Source organism: Nycticebus coucang, chromosome 3 (genome assembly GCF_027406575.1).
Source record: "Nycticebus coucang isolate mNycCou1 chromosome 3, mNycCou1.pri, whole genome shotgun sequence".
In the NCBI taxonomy this organism is placed as follows: Eukaryota; Metazoa; Chordata; class Mammalia; order Primates; family Lorisidae; genus Nycticebus; species Nycticebus coucang.
The window spans coordinates 60879966-60897539 of NC_069782.1; the positions used below are offsets into that span (position 1 = coordinate 60879966).

At 39.6% G+C, this 17574-nt stretch overlaps 1 protein-coding gene across 2 annotated transcripts in view; it reads right to left on the reverse strand.

The window, feature by feature from the left end:
* ADGRE1 (adhesion G protein-coupled receptor E1) overlaps positions 1–17574 on the reverse strand; it is a 69297-nt gene that overhangs the window by 16311 nt on the left and 35412 nt on the right. For both annotated transcript variants that reach the window (XM_053586174.1, XM_053586173.1), the window contains exons 6-11: positions 13804–13947; positions 13563–13709; positions 12395–12483; positions 10607–10690; positions 3071–3248; positions 350–469 (exon numbers count right to left, since the gene is read on the reverse strand). In XM_053586174.1, the coding sequence (XP_053442149.1) occupies positions 350–469; positions 3071–3248; positions 10607–10690; positions 12395–12483; positions 13563–13709; positions 13804–13947 (762 nt within the window). The remainder of the gene's footprint in view (positions 1–349; positions 470–3070; positions 3249–10606; positions 10691–12394; positions 12484–13562; positions 13710–13803; positions 13948–17574) is intronic.

Here is a 17574-nt window from a genome sequence, read left to right on the forward strand (position 1 = left end):
AATAGAAATACATTAGAAGCCACATATGTAATTTTAACCTGCTTTAAAAAGCAGGCTGTATTAATTTTGTTAATGTATTAACTCAATATAAGTAGGATATTATAACTTTAACATGCAAATTTTATATTTTAAATATAAAAATACATTTTAAAGATCTTTTAAATGTGTATTTTTTTAAAGTATTTTTCATTTTCAATATAAAAAAATGACTAGTGAGGGAACAGACCCTTTCTGCCTCCACGTCATTGATTCTCAACCACCTGTGCTGGTCCTGGCATCTGGAAGGTGATCAGTAAATATTTGCTGGTGGAAGGTACCCTCAGCTGGATTCCAGGAAGTGGGTCAGTACCTGTGGATTCTGATTCTGCAATTGTGGAACACCCAATCTTCATCTCATCCCCCTTGGCTTTCAGATTAAAGACTACATTCTCTTCAGTGCATTCATCATTGATAACTTTGCTCTCGATATCTAAATAGAAAAAGGGAGAGTTTGTATGAGGTCACCTGGAAAGTGGGTCCTGAGTCTGGCTTCCGTCTAAGAGAGGCACCCATACATAGAGAGGCCCCCATATATAGAGAGGCACCATACATAGAGAGGCACCCATACATAGAGAGGCACCATACATAGAGAGGCACCCATACATAGAGAGACACCATACATAGAGAGGCACCATACAAGTGAAGCAGAACAGAAGGGACTCACACCTCATCATCTTCTGGATACTCCCGATATAAATAAGTTTTCCAAGGACACGGGAAGGGGCTGGGGCAAGCGTAGTGTGGCAGACAGGAGCTCAGGTTGTGCAGTCACATGGTCATAACGAGGAGACCCAGCTCTGCCACTAACCAGCTATGCAAATCTGAGCAATGACTTAACCTTTCTGAGTCTCCCATCTCTCATCTGTAACATGGTGATAAATTCAAGACCTGTCCCACTGACTCTTTATGAAAATAAAATAGATAATAGAACAAAAGTATCTTCTCACAATGTTAATCAAATAATGTCATGCCTGTACCCAAAGTCTCCAACACACCCCAGTCTTTCTTCAAATAAAACATTTATCTGCAAAATTTTCCTCCTTCTCTTTTCTAACCCCTTCTCTTACTGTGCTCACCTCTGCCAGGGGCCCTCAAACTGCGGCCCGCAGGCCACATGAGGTGGTGTGATTGTATTTGTTCCCATTTTGTTTTTTTTACTTCAAAATAAGATATGTGCAGTATCCATAGGAATTTGTTCATAGTTTGTTTTTGTTTTTTAAACTATAGTCCAGCCCTCCAATGGTCTGAGGGACAGTGAACTGGCCCCCTGTTTAAAAAGTTTGAGGACCCCTGCTGGGCCATTCACCCACACTGGCCACCCCATTGTTCATTGAACTCACCAGGTATTCCAACAATTACTCTTTCTCCAGATATTTACATGGCTCCTTTCCTTGAGGTCACTGCCCCAGTGAAGTAGCTCATGACCACACTCTGAAAAATAACAACTCAGGCTGGGTGTGATGGCTCACACCTGCAATCCTAGCACTCTGGGAGGCCGAGGTGGGTGGATTACCTGAGCTCAGGAACTCAAGACAAGTTTGAGCAAAGCAAGACCCTGTCTCTACTAAAAATGGAAAACCTAGACAGGTGATGTAGCAGGAGCCTATAGTCCTAGATACTCAGGAGGCTGAAGCCAGAGGATCACTTGAGCCCAGGAGTTGGAGGTTCTGTGAGCTATGACACCAAGGCACTCTACCTATGGTGACAGAGTGAGACTGTCTTTGTGGTGCATATTACAGGGGTATTTGTGAAACTTGGTAAATGTAGAATGTAAATGTTTTGGCACAGTAACTGAGATAACGCCGGAAAGGCTATGTTAACCACTGTGATAAAAATGTGTCAAATGGTTTATGAAGTGAGTGTATGATGCCCCATAATCATATCATTGTATACAGTTATGATTTAATAAAAAAATTAAAAAATAAAAATGGGAACAAATACGATCACACGGCCTCATGTGGCCCGCGGGCCTCAGTTTGAGGACCCCTGCTTCTGTAAAGTAGGAAGTATATTTAAAAGTTAATAAAAAAAAGAGAGAAAAAAAAATTATAAAATAAAATAAAGAAATGAAACAATATACTAACAAAATAAAATAAATAAAATAAAATAGCAACTCTCCTCCTTATTCCTGACCCCCTCTAACCTCCCAGGCCTGCTGTATTTTCCTCAGTAGAAATAGCTCTGTTTGGTATATAAGATGTCTGTCTATTGTCTGACTTAAGTCATTAAAATGTAACAATTGTGAGGCCAGTTGTGTTCACAACTGGTGGGACTCCACCAAATACCCTATTTCTGCTAATACCGCTTGGCCTCTGGGCATCCCTTAGGATTGAATTTCCTAAGTTTATGTGGCTGATACAAAAACTACTAATAGGAGTGGGGTGTTAGCATAAAAGATCCATAGCACCAGGTATTCCCACATGGCCCCTGGTCAAGCATGTGCCAGTCAGGAAAGGATTAGTCATGCAGCAGTAACAAACAACCTTAATAGATTAGAAAATAATAATGATGCATTGTCATTAAGGCTTTGTGCTTATCATGTTGCCTTGGGGCCACACTCTGTTTTCCTTACTCTGGGACCCAGGCAGATGGAACAGCTGTGATTTGAAACTCTGCCAATAACTATGTCAGAGGGAAAGAAAGTTCTGGAACATCTCACACCTTCAACTATTCTCTTCCCCAATTCATTGGCTTTAATTAGTCACAAAATCCTGCTGAATCCCCAAACCAGGAAGTACAATCCGACCATGTTCCCAACAGGGAGAAACGATAATATTTGAACGCAACAAATAACTAACATACCTTAACCTAGGATAAATATTTGTTGAAAAATTAATGTCATGCTTTTAGCACAGTGCCTGGTCCTTGCCAAACACTCAGTAAATGGGAAACGTTATTATAATTAGACTTGCTTTGCTTGGAGATAAGGGTTTGGACCAGCTGGGGGAAAGGTGAGTGGGAGGGTGATAAAAATTCCATTTCCAGAGTCACTCATGAAATTCAACACCTTGCCATAAGTGGAATGTCCTACCCAGGTATTCTGTCTGAATAGTCTCACTGACGTTCGCTGAAGGGTTCAGAAGAGCTGCCAATGTGGTGCTTTCCACACTCTCCAGTAGGACTCTACCCAGGGTGGACGTCTCTTCTTTGGTGAATCTGGACCATGTAGATATTTGTTCAAGCACAGAGGATAAGCTCTCAGCCGTACTCTGCAAGGAAAGATGTTTGCCATGTTTTCTCTCTCTCTCCTCTGTCTTTCTCTCTCTCATTCTCTCTTTGTCTCTTTCTTTCTGCCTCTTTCCCTTTCTCTCTTCCTCTTTCTATCTCTCTCCATCTCTTCCTCTCTTTGTCTCTCTTTCTCAATCTCTGTCTCTCTTCCTTTTCTTTGTCTCCACTCTTGTGCGCTCTCTCTCTCTCTCTCTCTCTCTCTCTCCCTCTCTCTCTCTCTCTCTCTCACACACACACACACACACCGCTAATAAAATAACAGCTGTCTTTTCTCTTTTTAGGAAGAGAAGTTTGGGAGTCGAGACCAAAGTCTAACTGAAAAAACCATCCACAGGCTCCTCTTGCTGATTCAAGATGTTCCACTGTGAATACACACCCGTGTCACCTTTACAGGGTGCAGTATAAGTTGCCACCTATAACTGCATAAATTGCACATACCTTAGACCCAGCAATTTCCCTTCCAGGAATTGATCCTACTAGAAATACTTAAAATTTGTGCAAGGATCTTACCCACTGATGTTCATTTTAAGATGGTTCATGGAAAACCCAAATACCAAATAGATTGGTTAAATAAATGAAATAATATGCCAGCTGTTAAAAAGAATGTGTACTTATACATATTCACAAGCAAAAAAAGTCCATGGGCTATTGCTAAGTCAATCTAATTACAGAGTAACATGTATGTATTATTTCATTTGGTTTAGAATAAATAATTCTAATTTTGAAAATTATATTTATAGCTATTAATATTTGTGTCCTGGCATATAGAAGTAAAAATAACATACACTTATTAAGAGCTAGGTATTGTTTTGGGTGCCTTATGCATATTAACTTGTTTATTTTTCATGTGATACTTTTTACGTCTTTTTTTAATACATTAATGCATTTATGGGGTTCAAGGTGCTGATTTTATATAAAATTTGGAATGCTTACATCAAACTGGTTAACATAGCCTTCACTTCACTTACTTAATAATTGTGTTAAGACATTTATACTTTACACTTAATAGATTTGACATGTACCCTTGTAATATGCACCATAAGTGAGGTCTCACCATTTACCCTCCCTCCATCCCCTCTCCCCTCCCATTTCCCTCCTCTTCCCTCCTTCATCCTGGGCTATAGTTGTGTTTTATCTTTCATATGAAAGTGTGGGTGATTATAAATTGGTTTCATAATCCACCTCCATCCATGTAAACATAAAGGAGGTAAAGCCACCATCTTTTTAAGGCTGTGTAATATTCCATGGTATACATATACGGTAATTGATTAATCCATTCATGGGTCGATGGGCACTAGGGCTTCTTCCATGACTTGGCAATTACGAATTGAGCTGCAGTAAACAATCTGGTGCAAATATCTTTGTTGTAAAGTAATTTTTGATCTTTTGGATATACACCTAGTAGAGAAATTGCAAGATCAAATGGCAGGTCTAATTTTAGGATCCCTAAATGTTCTCCAAACTTATTTCCAAAAAAGGAAGGTATTTGCTTACATTCCCACCAGCAGTGCAGAAGTGTTCCCTTTTCTCCACATCCACACCAACATCTGTAGTTTTGGGATTTTGTGATATGGGCTACTTTTATTGGAGTTAGATGATATCTCAAAGTGGTTTTGATTTGCATTTCTCTAATGATTAAAGATGATGAGCATTTTTTCATGTGTCTATAGGCCATGCACCTGTCTTCTTCAGAGAAGCTTCTGTTCATGTCTCTTGGCTACAATGAAATGAGATCACTTGTTCTTTTCTTATTAATAACTTTGAGTTCTCTGTGGATTCTGGTTATCAAACCTTTGTCAGAAACATAACCTGCAAAAATCTTCTCCCATTCTCAGGTCTGTTTGCTTTTTTGCTTACTGTGTTCTTGGCTGTACAGAAGCTTTTTAGTTTGATCAGGTCTCACTAATATATATTTGATGTTGCTTCAATTGCCCCCGGGGGAGTCTTCCTCATAAAGTATTCTCCAACGCCAGTTTCTTCAAGTGTTTCCCCTGCACTCTCTCAAAGAATCTTTATAGTTTCATGTCTTAAGTTTAAATCTTTTATCCACTCAGATCATGAATCAGGCAAGGTTGCCATTGTCTCCACTGCTTTTTAACATAACATCGCAATCAGGCAAAAGAAGGCAATCAAGCATTTGCCATAGGGTCAGAGGAGATCAAACTTTCACAAATCATATGATTTTATACCTGTAAAACCCCAGGAACCCAACTAAAAAACTCTTAGAAGTGATCAAGGAATACAGTGCATCTCAGGATACAAAATCAATACTCACAAATCAGTAGCTTTTATATATAGCAACAATAGTTAACCTGAAAAAATAGTCAAGGACTCTATTCCTTTTACATTAGTGCCAAAGAAGATGAAATATTTGGGAATTTACCTAACAAAGGATGTGAAAGATCTCTATAAAGAGAACTATGAAACTCTGAGAAAAGAAATAGTTGAAGATGTTAACAAATGGCAAAACATACCATGCTCATGGCTAGGATGAATCAACATTGTTAAAATGTCCATACTACCCAAAGCAATGTACATATTTAATGCAATCCCTATTTTGTTATCTCTTAAGGAAATTATTATTTTTTATTAAGTCTTTTATACATAGATCATAAATACATTTATGCCATTTTCAGTGTGTTGATTATTTGTACAAATTGGAGTGCTTACATCATACTAATCAAGATAGCTTTCACGTCATTTACCCAATTATAGCATTAGGACATTTGTGTTCTACACATGATACCATGGAATACTATGCAGCAGTAACAAAAAAATGGAGACTTTACCTCTTTTATGTTTACATGGATGGAGCTGGAAAATATTCTTTTTAGTAAAGTATCTCAGGAATGGGTGGAAAAAGTATCCAATGTACTCAGTATTACTGTGAAACCAATTTATAATAACTCACACTTGCATATGAAAAATGAAATACAACTTTATCCTAGGATGCAGGAGGGAAGGGGGGGTGGGGAGGAGTGAGAGGGATAGTAGGGGGACTACAACTATGAAGCGCATTGCAAGTATAAATGCAATCCCTAGTAAAGCACCTCTGTCATACTTTAAAGATCCGGAAAAAATAGTACTTTGTTTTATATGGAATCAGAAAAAAAAACTCAAATAGCCAAGACATTACTTAGAAATAAAAACAAATCAGCAGGAATCACACTACCAGACTTCAGACTATACTATAAATCTATAGTGATCAAAACAGCATGGTAGATGGCTACCTATCTACAGAGGTAGATATATGGAGCATAATAGAGAACCAAGAGATGAACCCAGACTTAGCGTCATTTGATCTTTGATAAGCCTATAAAAAGCATAAATTGGGGGGAAAGATTCCCTATTTAACAAATGGTGCTGGGTGAATTGGCTGGCAACTTGTATATGACTGAAACCCCACATCTTCACTATTACCTTGTTTAATTTGGAGAAGATAGCTATAAAATTGAGCCTATTATTATTTTCATTTTGGATTAGCAAACAAGGCTGCATATCTAGTAGGTGGAAGACCCATGATTTGAATCTTGCCAGCTTAGCACCAGAGGGTGGCTCCCTAATCATGGCCTTAAATCTCTTATAATAGTGCAATAAATGACCCAAATTTGTTTGTGTGCATGTACACACAAAATAGAAAGATATACATCTAACTGTTAACATTGGTTAAGTCTGAGGAGTAGAATTAAGATAAGAAAAGCAATATTAATAACAGTAATGTTCATACTACCCTCCTTATTGTTGATAATTGTCAACAAATTGACTATAACATGTAACTCTGACCCAAATAAAAAAAAATGAAAAGAATTCAGAACCTAATAAATGCATGAAAGAAATGAATTAAATCAAGAAAGAATATTAAGGAAATTAAACTGAAATATGAGCAAATTTTTATTTTTCCAAATTAGACAGTGTTTTAATTAAAATGGGGTATGCATGAAATTTGAGAGATATTTGTCTGGGAGGACCTGGATGCCTTGACCTCTGTAAACTAACCCCAGAAACACACAGGTTTGGACTTTATGCCCACCACAACCCTGACATACCAGAAAAATGTCAATTAGAAGTGTCCTAGACTGTCTGACTCTGTTGCCCAGACTGGAGTCCAGTGACCTGGTCAGCCACTCAATCCTCCTGTCTCAATCTCCCAAGTAGCTAGGACTACAGGCATATTCCATGCCACCATACCTGAATAAAATTTTTTTTATTAAATCATAGCTGTGTACATTGATATGATCATGGGGCATCATACACTAGCTTCATACGCCGTTTGACACATTTTCATCACACTGTTCAACACAGCCTTCTGGAATGTAGATGTCTTGGCACAATAACTAAATAATATTTTTTATAGAGAAAAAGACTCACTATGTTGCCCAGGCTGGGCAACTCAAACTTCTGGCTTCATATTGCCCTCCCACCTCAGCCTCCCAGAGTACTTGGATTACAGATGTGAGCCACTGTAAAAGTTTATTTAGACATTTATTTTAAAATTATGATTATATAGAATAATTATATAGGGTCAAATGATAATGACTATAAAAATACTTAGTTTATGGCTTGGCATTGTAAATTGGCACATAAAAATAGTTTTACTAATGTTTTTAGATCCACATTTAGGTCCAGTTCTTACTTTCTGCAGGAAAAGTAGATAAATTCAGAAGGAACTAGGGAGAACAGCAGACTCAATAGATAGTACAGAAATAGAAAATGTGATATTTTCCACTAAATTAAGCTTAGCTCTTTAACAACCAAATTTTTATTTTAAAATTTTTTTTGTTTTTTTTATTTTATTTATTATTTTTTTATTTTTATTAAACCATAGCTGTGTACATTAGTATGATCGTGGGGCACCATACACTTGGTTCATAGATTGTTTGACACATTTTCATCACATTAGTTAACATAGCTTTTGTAGCATTTTCTTAGTTATTTTGCTAAGACCTTTACATTCCACATTTACTAGGATTCACATATACCCTTGTAAGATGCACCGCAGGTGTAATCCCATTAATCCCCCTCCTTCCCCCTCCCTCCCCTCCCTTTCCCCTTTCTCCTTATTATGAAACTAATGTAGCACCTTCACATGAAAGCTATATCCCAGTTATAACCTATTTTAAAATTTTAATGTCACTCTTTCCAACACACACATCACACCTTCTTGCCTACTAGACACATTATAATGATCACATCCCAGGTCTCCTACCCCCTCGCTGTAACATAGGGGAATTTATGTGATAGCTGCTCTGCCTGTTTTCACTTAGGGTAATATTATAACCTCTTTCATAGTACTGGTAGGTATGAAAAGAATAATTTAAGCATTCAATACTTTTAATTGACTAAAAAGAAAGAAAAGAAATGTCCTAGAAAAACATGGTCCTCAATTCTACAGCTGACGAAATCTCATCAAACTCTCTGAAATGCTGCATCTATTCTTCCTAGCTGGGAAGTTTATTTTATATCTCAGGAGAGTAAAAAAAAAAAAAAAAAAGGCCAATTAAGTATCCTTAATGGACAAACTTTTGTGTTAAATTTAAAAGGTTTTGAGATATTTAGTATAATCCAGAAACAACTGTTATTTAAAGGGTTTAGAACAATTTGGCACATTACAGAAGGTTGCCAATTAGCCTTGTGGTGTTTTACTGGAAAAAGAAATTAGACTTTTGATTATAAAAGGATCAACTGAAGACCACACGGTTGTTTATGAACTGTACTGACAGATGACAGTCTGAACTTAGATGACAGTCTGAACTCTCACATTAATAGGTGTGATCAGTTGAATGTGTGAGTCCCTCAAGGGATTGAGTGACCTAGCCTATTAGATTTATAAATCTAACTCATTAGGTACTTGAAATCTGGGGGGAATTAGGATATTTAATGAGGTATGCAAGCAAGGCAAACTATGAAAATGTAATCTGAAAACTCTATGAATAAATTTGCATTTAATGAATAGATAAGTTAATTAATTTTAAATTAATAAAATTACAAGTAAACTTATTATTCTTATTTTCTTACACAAATAACCACATTAATAAATAAAATAATGACATCCTTAAGTCAAGTCTAAAGGCTTAAGAAAAACTGGATTTTAATATTGACAAAGATAATGACCTTGTAACTCCTCAGTATTTACTTTGGACAAATGAAAATTCCTATTCATACCAAAAAGAAACTACACATGAAAGTTTATAGCAGCTCTGCCAGTAACCACCAAAAGCTGAAAACAACCAAAATGCCCTTCAACAATGTATGCATAAATCAACTGTGGCTCATCCATAAAGTGGGGTATAACTCAGCATGACAAAGGAACAGGGCATTGATCCAGGCTTCAACAAACGTAAATCCTCAGGACACTCTTCAGTGAGACAGCAGGCACAGAAGGACACATCCTGTGTGGCCTCACTTAGATGGGCCAGCCACGGAAGGACATATCCTGTGTTACCCACTCACCAGAGGTCTCCAGAGTGGTCTGATCCACAGGAACAGGTAGTAGGAGGTGGGTGCAAGGGCTGGGGAAGGGTGGAGAGTTGGTGTCTCATTGGGACAGAGTTCCAGTTTGGGAAGATGAGAAAGTCCTAAAGATGGAGGATGGTGATGGTTGCACAAAACTGTGACTCTACTAAATGTCACTAATGGTAAAAAAAATTTTAAGAGAAGGAGGAGGAGGAGAAACACCTGTGGAGCATATGACAAGGGTACAAGTCAAATCTGTCAAGTGTAGAACACAGATGTTTTGGCAGAATAATCAAGTAAATGAGGTGAAAGCTATGTTGATTGGTTTGATCTAACCACATCAGATTGCATTAAAAAGAATCAGCACGTTGTACCCCACAAATGCATGAATGTATTCATGATCTATGTGTATTTGACTTAATAAAAAAATAATAAAATAAAGACAACTTCAGTGAGTCTCAAGTGCACCACACTAGGAGAAATAAGCCAGTCTCAAAAGGCCAGATACTACATGATTCCATTTATAAAATGTTCTTGAAAAGGCAAAACTGTAGTGACAGAGATTTATGAAGGTTAGGGGTGCAGGGAGAATCTGAATATAAGGAGAAGACCCAAGGGAATTTGGGGGAGAAATTAAATTGAAAAACTGTTCTGTATTCAGATAGAGGTGGTAGGTCCACAAATCTATTCAGGTGATAAAACTCACAGAACTATACATCAAAATAAAGGTAATTTTACTGCATGTTAATTTTTTAAAACCTCATAACTATAATAAGTTAAATGTTAACTCACAACCCATTCATTTTTATAAAGAGGACTTTCTGCACCCAAAATGTACACAAGATATTTGGAACTCAACACACAGTTACCAAGACATTGTCATTACCTTCAGAGGAACCACAGCAGTTTTGTTTTCACACACATTGTCCAGAATGTGGAAGGTGTCCTTTATCAGTGCACAAAAGGAACCCTGTGCCCCAGAAAGAAGAGTTTTTATGAACACTGATGGATCTATTCCTTCAAGCATGAAATTTACAAATTAAGCCATCAAGCCCACCATAGTCCTGCATCCCAAGGAGCTATATCTCAGGGAAATAAAACTATCATTTGATCTAAATTAGAATAACATCACCTTTCTCTTCCATGAATAGAAACAGCAAACATAAGCAGTGAAAATATTTAGTGGGACAAAAAGATGGGGAAGTGTGTAAGCAAACAACAGTTCAAATGAAACATTAGTCAGCCCTGAGAAGGAAGGAGTTCTGACCCCCGATGTAGTGTGAGTGGAACTTGCCAACGCCATTCTCGGTGAAAGGAGGCAGACACACATGAACAGATACTGTACGATCCCATTTGAATGAATCCATAAGGATTTGATGGATTCCATAAGGATAGAAAACTGGTTAATGTTTTCTAACCAGTTTAACCATGGGGGGCTGGGAAAAGGAAAAAATGGGGAGGGAGAACATAATTGGCACAGGGTCCCTTTGGAGTGATGAAAATATCTGGAACCAGATACATTAGCAGCAGCGATGGTTGCATGACATCGTGAATTGTGCGCTTTAAAATGTTTAAGATGGTGGATTTTGTGATAAGTATATTTTGCAAATTTAAAAGGAAAACAGTGGTCCAAGGTGTGTGGTAGTTTCCAAAGGTATTTACAAGCTCATATTTATAATAAAGGCATCAATTCCTTAAGAGACTATAGAGTCTTTACTCAGTGCAATGGCTTCATTAGATAGGAGGTCCAAATTCCTCTTTGCCTGGCTGGCTGTGTATCACCTGTCCCATAGCACTTGGATGCAGCAGTATGATATCTCCCTGTGGGGAGACTCTAATATATTCTTCTCTTCTGCTTTCTCAAGTTTTAAACAGGCCAATATCCTTTCTTCCCAGCTTTCCTTGCAGCTATGAGGGACCATGTGACTAATTTTTGGCCAATCAGGTGCACACAGAAGTGATGATGGGTCATGCACTGAAAAAAAGTACTGTGCCTTTCACTTCCCCTTCTCCATTTCCCACCATGTGGAATGCACATGTGATGGTAGGAGCTTGAGCAGCTCTCTTGGACCACAATGCAGGAGTCTTATGTTGATTTCAGGGCATTATGAAGCTGTGGTTATCAGCTCTGCACAGCTAATACTCAGACTGTTTACAGAACACAGAAAAAAACACTGTCTGGTTTAGGCCACTATTATTTTTGCCTTTGTTAAAACTTCAAAACCTGGGCGGTGCCTGTGGCTCAGTGAGTAGGGCACCAGCCCCATATACCAAGGGTGGTGGGTTCAAACCCGGCCCTGGCCAAACTGCAACCAAAAAAAGAAGAAAAAGAGCTGAGCGTTGTGGCAGGTGTCTGTAATCCAGCTACTCGGGAGGCTGAGGCAAGAGAATCTCCTAAGCCAAAGAGCTGGAGGTTGCTGTGAGCTGTGACACCATGGCACTCTACCAAAGACGATAAAGTGAGACTCTGTCTTAAAAAAAAAACAACTTCAAAAACAACATCTAGGGCAGTGCCTATGGCTCAAGGAGTAGGGTTCCAGCCCCATATACCAGAGGTGGCGGATTCAAATGCAGCCCTGGCCAAAAACAAAACAAAAACAACAACAACAAAAAAATTTTAGCTAACGGGTTCCTAGGAAAACTTCAAGAAGCAAGAACCTTCAGAAAGACTTACATATTCAGGCTTTACTGCTGCCCCCTGTGGGCACTGCTGGACCTGTTCATGACTGGGTATCACATCTTCCTTACACTTGAAGGGAAGTCCTAGGAAGAAATCAAAGGAAAGAAATCAAACCAACTTCAATTAGAAAGACAGCATAAAGAAAAAAGCAAGTCAGGTTTCATTCTCCCCTCCAAGGTTTAAAAACCATCTGTTGCCTTAATACACATGGTGAAATGAACTAACAACAACCACACACCACAGCGTGAAAGACTTCATGGAGTGTGGTACTGAGTGAGAACAGAGGCAGGGAAGACTGCATGGTCTGATATCACTGTTGCAAAGCTCCAAAGCAAGCAAGACCAAGCAGACATGGTGTAGGGCTATACACACAGGAGAATATTTTTTTTAAGTCAAAGAATAATGAAAGCAAAATTCCAAGTGGGTCCCTCTGAAGAGGAGGCAGAGTGAGGAAGGAACATGCAGAGGACACACAGCACTGATGATATTTCCTTTCTTTTCTTTCTTTTTTTTTTTTTGAGACAGAGTCTCACTTTGTCACCCTCAGTAGAGTGCTATGTCCTCATAGCTCACAGCAACCTCAAACTCTTGGGCTCAAGTGATTCTCTAGCTTCAGCCGCCTGAGTTGCTGGGACTATAGGCGCCTGCCACAACATCTGCCTATTTCTACAGACAGGGTCTCGCTCTTGCTCAGGCTGGTCTTGAACTCCTGACCAAGCAATCCTCCTGCCTCGGCCTCCCAGAGGGCTGGGATTGCAGGCATGAGCCACTGCACCTGGCCAATATTATCTTTCTTATGTTGGGAAGGGACTGAGATATATCCATTTTACTGTTATACCTCATTTTCCTCCATATAAGTAACATAAATGTGTGGGCACTCCCTGTTTCCTTCCTGTACAAGCTGCATGAGGACAAGAACATGCCCATCATATCCATAACTGAAGACTCTTCAGTATCTCATGCAAGGAACCTGTTTAATTAGGTAAGTAAATAATCAGTGCTCAAAACATAATGTACCAAAATCACTAATAAATTAATAAAAGAAAAAGAGTATATGGATGACATGGAAATAGAAGGATCCAGGAGTTGGGCAGAGTGAGAGTTTTTGCAACCAAAGCAAGACACCAAGAAACCATCACCAAGAAATACAGGAGATCATTACTTTTACAGCTGAAGTTGCCATATTTCTGGAATCCTTCTGGGTTGGGACGAAAGCCCACAGTGCAGCTACAGCTGTAGGATCCCAGGGTATTGGTGCAGACAGAATTTGGACCACATGGTGATGGATCTTGGAAGCACTCATCAATATCTGCAAAAAAAGCTGTAGAATATTAAAAAAAAAAAAAACAGAAGAACAAGAAGGAGAAATGTTTTCTCAGGGCCATCTGGCAAACTGTGCTCACCTCTACATTCCACTGCTTGGTCTGTGAAATCCAGCTGTCCACTGCTTGGTGCAAAGCCAGGATGGCAGGTGCAAAAGTAGCTCCCAGGAGTATTGGTGCATGTTGCATTCGCAGGGCACATTTTGACAATACACTCATCAATATCTGTATGATACAGGATGAGTGCCAAGGAGTGGTGGCCAACAGTCCAACCAAGTCATACTTCTGAAGTATAGAGTCATGTTTCACTAGAAAATGGCATCCCTGCTAGGGACTACATTTCCCAGAATGCCCTGCATCTGGGTGGGACCTTGTGACCAGTTTCCTAGTCTCTAGAATAGGAGAGCTATGATAGACGCTTCACTTGTGAGCTAGTCAATAAGTAGGCATGACCCCTCTCTCTTGTCTCTTACCCCTTCACTGGCTAAAATGAGGAATTTCAGAACCAAAAGGTGAAGACCAGTTCCCTCTATCATCAGGTGGAGAAAAGCTGCCCACTGGTCATGTATATCCATATGGATTTGTTATAAGATTGAGAAATTTCTATTATGCTAAGGCAGTAGTACTCAACTGGGGGCAATTTATAGGCAATATCTGTAGACATTTTCTGTTGTAACAACATGAGTATAGAAAGAGCAATATCAAGATCTAGTGGGTAAAGTCCAAAGATGCCATCAAACATCCTACCATATGCAAAACACCATCCCTGCAACAACAAAATATTAAACAACCCCAAATGTGTTTTTCTTTCTTTTTTTTTTTCTTCTTGAGACAGAGTCTCAATATGTCGCCCTTGGGAGAGTGCTATGCCATCATAGCTCACAGCAACCTCAAATTCTTGGGCTCAAGCAATCTTCTTGCCTCCGCTTCCCAAGTAGGTGGTACTACAGGCACCCGCCACAATGCACAGCTATTTTTAGAGATGGGGTGTCACTCTTGCTCAGGATGGTCTCGAACTCCTGAGCTCAAGCAATCCACCTGCCTCAGCCTCCCAGAGTGCTGGGGTTACAAGCTTGAGCCAAAATATTAATAGTGCTAAGGTTCAGAAACTCTAACTTACCACTACAGGAAGATGCCAGGTTACTATGCCAATAGATGGTTAGCTCTACCTCTGAGAATTCTGAATTGCAGTGGAATAGAACATTAGGGGTGGGGGGAGGGGAAATAACTAGGAAGTAGGTAAAGAGAAAACCTTTCCTGTTTCTACATCAACTCACAAAATACAAGGAACAAACAGGCAAGTAGTGACTCAGGCTAGTATATGATGGATGGATGGCGTGTTACCATGGAGAGTCAGGATAAAAGTCTTTGTGATATGAATGTAGATTAATTTGAAGACTTCCACAGACACAAGAATGGGCTGTTATTGGAAGGTAAGGGAAAGTGGTTTTCCTATTAGCATTCATGGAAGACGTCACAAAAAAGTCTTAGTGGGAGAGAGCTCTCCACTTCCAGAAACATTTAAGAATAACCTAGGTGAGCTCTTGTTAGTTATAACACATATGAACTTTTGATATATTCTTGTGAACTACTGGCTTATAAATACCTATGAAGTTGGATTAGATGCATGATCTTCTAAACGTTTTGACCCAGGAAGCTTTTCCTTATGTGAAATGAAACCTAAATATGTAAAACAAATGAAAGAGGTGCTGATTTGATAGAAAATGGAGTGGGACAATCCAAGACTTTGCCTTGGCCTTCGTGGGATCCTGATTGTGTTCCCTGGAGTGCCCAAAGCTATATTAATCTATTTATCAAATCGCTTTTGATATTAATGCTGTTTATTATTAAATCTTGTAACAATGTCAGAAACTAGTAAAGATTGACAAATAACATTAAAAAATGAGATTTTTAATGAAGAAAAGCATGGACTTTTTCCTCAGGGATGAAAGGATATAAAATACAGTCTGCAGGGGGGAGAAGGTGTTCCAAAGAGGGCCACCATCAATTCTAATCACACTCTGCAGTGGAGAAGGTATTCCAAAAGTGACCACCATCAATTCTAAATGCACTCTGCAGGGGAGAAGATGTTCCAAAGATGGCCACCATTGATACTAATCACACTCTGCAGTGGAGAAGGTATTCCAAAAGTTACCACCAAGGATTCTAAACACAATCTGCAGGGGAGAATGTGTTTCAAAGATGGCCACCATCAATTTTAAACACACTCTGCCGGGGAAAAGGTGTTCTAAACAGGGCCACCATCGATTCTAATAACACTCTGCAGTGGAGAAGGTATTCCAATAGTGACCACCATGGATTCTAAACACACTTGCAGGGGAGAAGGTGTTCCAAATATGGCCACAATCATTTTTTGCACTACCTGTATGCACGTTGCTCCTCTAGTGAGACAGAGAGTTTGTTTACCTTTCCTTGAAATCTATACTGACCCCTTAAAATCTATATAGACAGCCTTGGCCAATAGAATGTGGTTGAAGCAACATTCTGGAACTTCCAACCCAGCCTATAAAAGGACTGGCAGTCTCTTTCTTCCTCTTGAAACGTTCTTTCTGTGCACCCCAGTATCTATGTTCTCCCCTTCTCCCAGGGCTCACTCTGAGACACATTTCCCTGTCCCCACTTGCAGTTAGGTATATAAATTCTGGACAATGATATGTAAGTAGAAGTGTGGCAAATAGTTTCAAAATATAATTAACAGAGATGCAAAAATGGCCATAGTCCATTCCTCTTGTATTCACACCTTGGGATGTAGATTGCATACAATAGACATTGCCACATCTGCCATTACGTCCCTGGGAGAAAAATCACTCTGGCTTAACCTTTATGTAACAAAATTATGAGCTGTCTTGCAGCTTCCATGTACACCCAGGTTGAAGGTCACTGCCAGCTGAACCAAGCATTCAATCGTAGGAGGAACACAGAAGCAGAGACTAAATTAAGATGGCAGGATCCGAGATCCAATCAGATCTAGCCCTGGAATCATCCTGCAATATGATCCAATCATATCATGCCTCCTGGTTTTACCTCATTGCAAGATCAAATCAGATCATATTGGGAGGTGGAGCATGATGGTGGACAGCACAGATGTGTAGCCCACCTCTCCCAAGTCATTAGGTGAGAGGGAGGGGGCTCTGGATCTTTTCCCCATGTGGATTATTGGTGTGGATAGACAGCTGGAGACGTGCAGCAAATTGGCAGATTGCTGTATATGAGGTGTAATTTAAAACCACAGACTCTGTTGTAGGAATTTCCCCTGCCTGGCCATGCTGGCTGGCATCTGGCTTCTCCCTCACAGAGGACAGCAGTTCGCAGTTCCTGGCGAAACCCAATTGATGAAAATTTATTCCTGAGCAGAGTTTGGCAACCAGAAAGGGGTGCCACACAGAACCACAAGGGGCTAAGTAGCCTGATGAAAATTGAAGGGAAGGTATACAGACATTTTTAATTGTCCGAAATGGCAGACAGCTTCTCCCAGAACAACAGGAATGATTAAATAGACCACACCATTCCTGGTGGGGAATGTTGGTGTGGACTGGCAGTTTAGGCTGTACAGTGAACTGGTGGGTGGCTGGACTCTAAAGTCCAGAATCAAAAGTGAGACGGCCGAGCCACAGAAACTGAGGGAAAGGTCTCCATGCACCGCAGCGGTGGAAGACAGCAGCAGCCAACCCCTCCACCACAGCCGATTGCAGTTGCCAGTTTGTGGGAGAATGTAGGAGCACAGTGGAAAGATTTGTGATGCGTGGACTCCTGCACTGAGTTGAGAGGTCAGATAGGAGTGTTGTCTGGAACAGAGCAGCCAAAATTCGACAACAATTAGGAAATACACTT